A 2,064-nucleotide genomic window follows, 5' to 3' on the forward strand; every position below is an offset into this window, starting at 1 on the left:
AAATCGCGCTTGCAAATTCCTTCCTCCTCCCCCTGCCCTCTCCTCCTCACCGCGGCTGCACAGCAGCATTGTTTTAGTGCCGCACAGAGTTTCAGTCCCAGCCCATTTTGCAATCTGCACGAATTGGGAACGTTTGCTTTTAGCGAAGTCTTTCGAAATCTCCGCATTTTGCTGTTTCTATTAACGAACGTCTTTTCTTCATTAGATTAAGTCAGCAGAGCTCCAAAAATGTGAATAAAGTACGTAAAATACAAGGGCACATAGAGCCGGAGGTCCGTACAGAGTTTTAAAGTTCAATCAAGCTGGGGAAGTTATAGGTGCCACCTCTCCCGCAAGAATTTCAGAGGAAAGTACACTGTCCTTAAACAGGATAGAATGGGGTGAGCTTGGTCGTGGGGTTTGGTTTTGGTGGTTTTTTTTGTTTTTTGGGTTTTTTTACTAGTATCGCTGTTATTTGTGGAGACAAGCCAAGAACATTAGTCCAAGCAACTCCCCCTTTTTTAGCTGGAGAGTTTTGGTTGGGATGAGTCTCTCGTGAATAACCAATGTGACTTCTCCAGCAAGTCAATACCAATTGATTCTGGTGCTAATCCAGACGGGGCTCGATCCTGCCTCCTTACTCACATGAGAATGTACCTCAGCAAAGGGTCAGGATCGGCCAGCCGAGATGTCGCTGGGCGCGGGGCAAGACACCACCTCCTTCCCCCTCCCCGTCCCGCTAAAAATCATTGAACAAACAACGCCCTTAAAAAAAAAATTAGTTTTGCGTGTTACAGTTGCTTACATTACATTAACTTATGGTCCAGCTCAATAGTGGGGTAGAAAAAAAAAAAAAAAAGGAAAAAAATTTATAAACCAAGCAATAGCAAGACATCCAGGTTGTGTTTGGAACATGATCAAGATAAGGGAAAAAAGCCCCCAAACTAAAAATCAATATTATCCTGTGTCGAAAGAGGGCTCTTAGGAGTTGTCAATATGAGGTTCGGGTTTATTTTGTTGGCATGGAAGGAAATAAAAACAAACAAACAAACAAACAAACAACCCGACCCAAAAAAACAACCCAACCCCAAACCCCCAACCAACTTATTTAAGCATAATCTTCAGTGCAGGAGAATTTACAACAGTAATATTTATTCACACACACACACACACACACAGAGAGAGAAAAAAATAAAAGAAAAAAAAAAGAGGGGGAAATCCCAATATTAAAGGAATGCCCGGAAAATGACCACTTATCGGCTTCTAAAAATGTCAGCTGTAGTCTTGGGGCTCCTCATCACCACCTCTCCTTCCGTCAGGGAGGCGAGATAAAAATGTGAGCTATATTACCAAGAAACTTTGAGCACTCAGTCGGGAGTCGAGACTGGAAAAGTTCCCTCGCGATGCTGCACTTCATTCATGCTGCATAATAACAATAAATACCAAGAAACATCCTCATCTGCCCTCTATGCCTATGCAGACCAAGTGCGAAGATCCGATCAAAAAGGAATCTAAATGACACCTTTGCAACTCGGTACAAAGCAATCCCCTGCCCACAGTTAACTTCTGTCTTGTTGGACCTTGGAGAGAGGCGTTTAACACCGCAAACTAAACCGTGCCCGAACAACAGAAAACAATAGTAAATAATAAAGATACATCTGCGAATAAACAGTCTGGTCTTACCCTGCACTGTGTGATCTTCCATGAAGTGGCACAGAAACATCAGGAGTAAGAACATGCCGGGGTGGATTCTCTGATTTAACATCCTCAGCATAGCAGGGATTGAGAGAGACACAGAGACAGCGTGAGGGGGAGTAGGGAGAGGGAGCGAGCACTAGCCAGCCTGCTTATGATCGCTCTATTGAATGAACGTCAGGCTCTGAATGCAGTCTCTCTTTAAATCTATACGGGGGTCCTAGCTGTCTGCGGTGGGCGGTCTCCTAATGTGTGTGTGTGTCTGCTCGGGGGTGGGGAGATTTTAAAAGTTCAGTGTGAATCAGGTGACATTTTCCACCTTCTGGAAACCCTCGCCAATGATCTAGGTGCACGCACACACAGGCGCGCACCGGCGCGCACCCCCGGGCG

At 45.0% G+C, this 2,064-nt stretch overlaps 1 protein-coding gene across 1 annotated transcript in view; it reads right to left on the reverse strand.

Moving 5' to 3' along the window:
- The window catches only part of FST (follistatin), a 6,815-nt gene extending 4,993 nt beyond the window's left edge, over positions 1-1,822 (reverse strand). The window contains exon 1 of the mRNA XM_010142631.1: positions 1,663-1,822. Within this exon, the coding sequence (XP_010140933.1) occupies positions 1,663-1,753 (91 nt within the window). The 5' untranslated portion in view covers positions 1,754-1,822. The remainder of the gene's footprint in view (positions 1-1,662) is intronic.
- Between the last annotated feature and the right edge of the window lie 242 nt (positions 1,823-2,064).

This window comes from Buceros rhinoceros, unplaced genomic scaffold (assembly GCF_000710305.1).
Source record: "Buceros rhinoceros silvestris isolate BGI_N320 unplaced genomic scaffold, ASM71030v1 scaffold40198, whole genome shotgun sequence".
Taxonomy (NCBI): Eukaryota; Metazoa; Chordata; class Aves; order Bucerotiformes; family Bucerotidae; genus Buceros; species Buceros rhinoceros.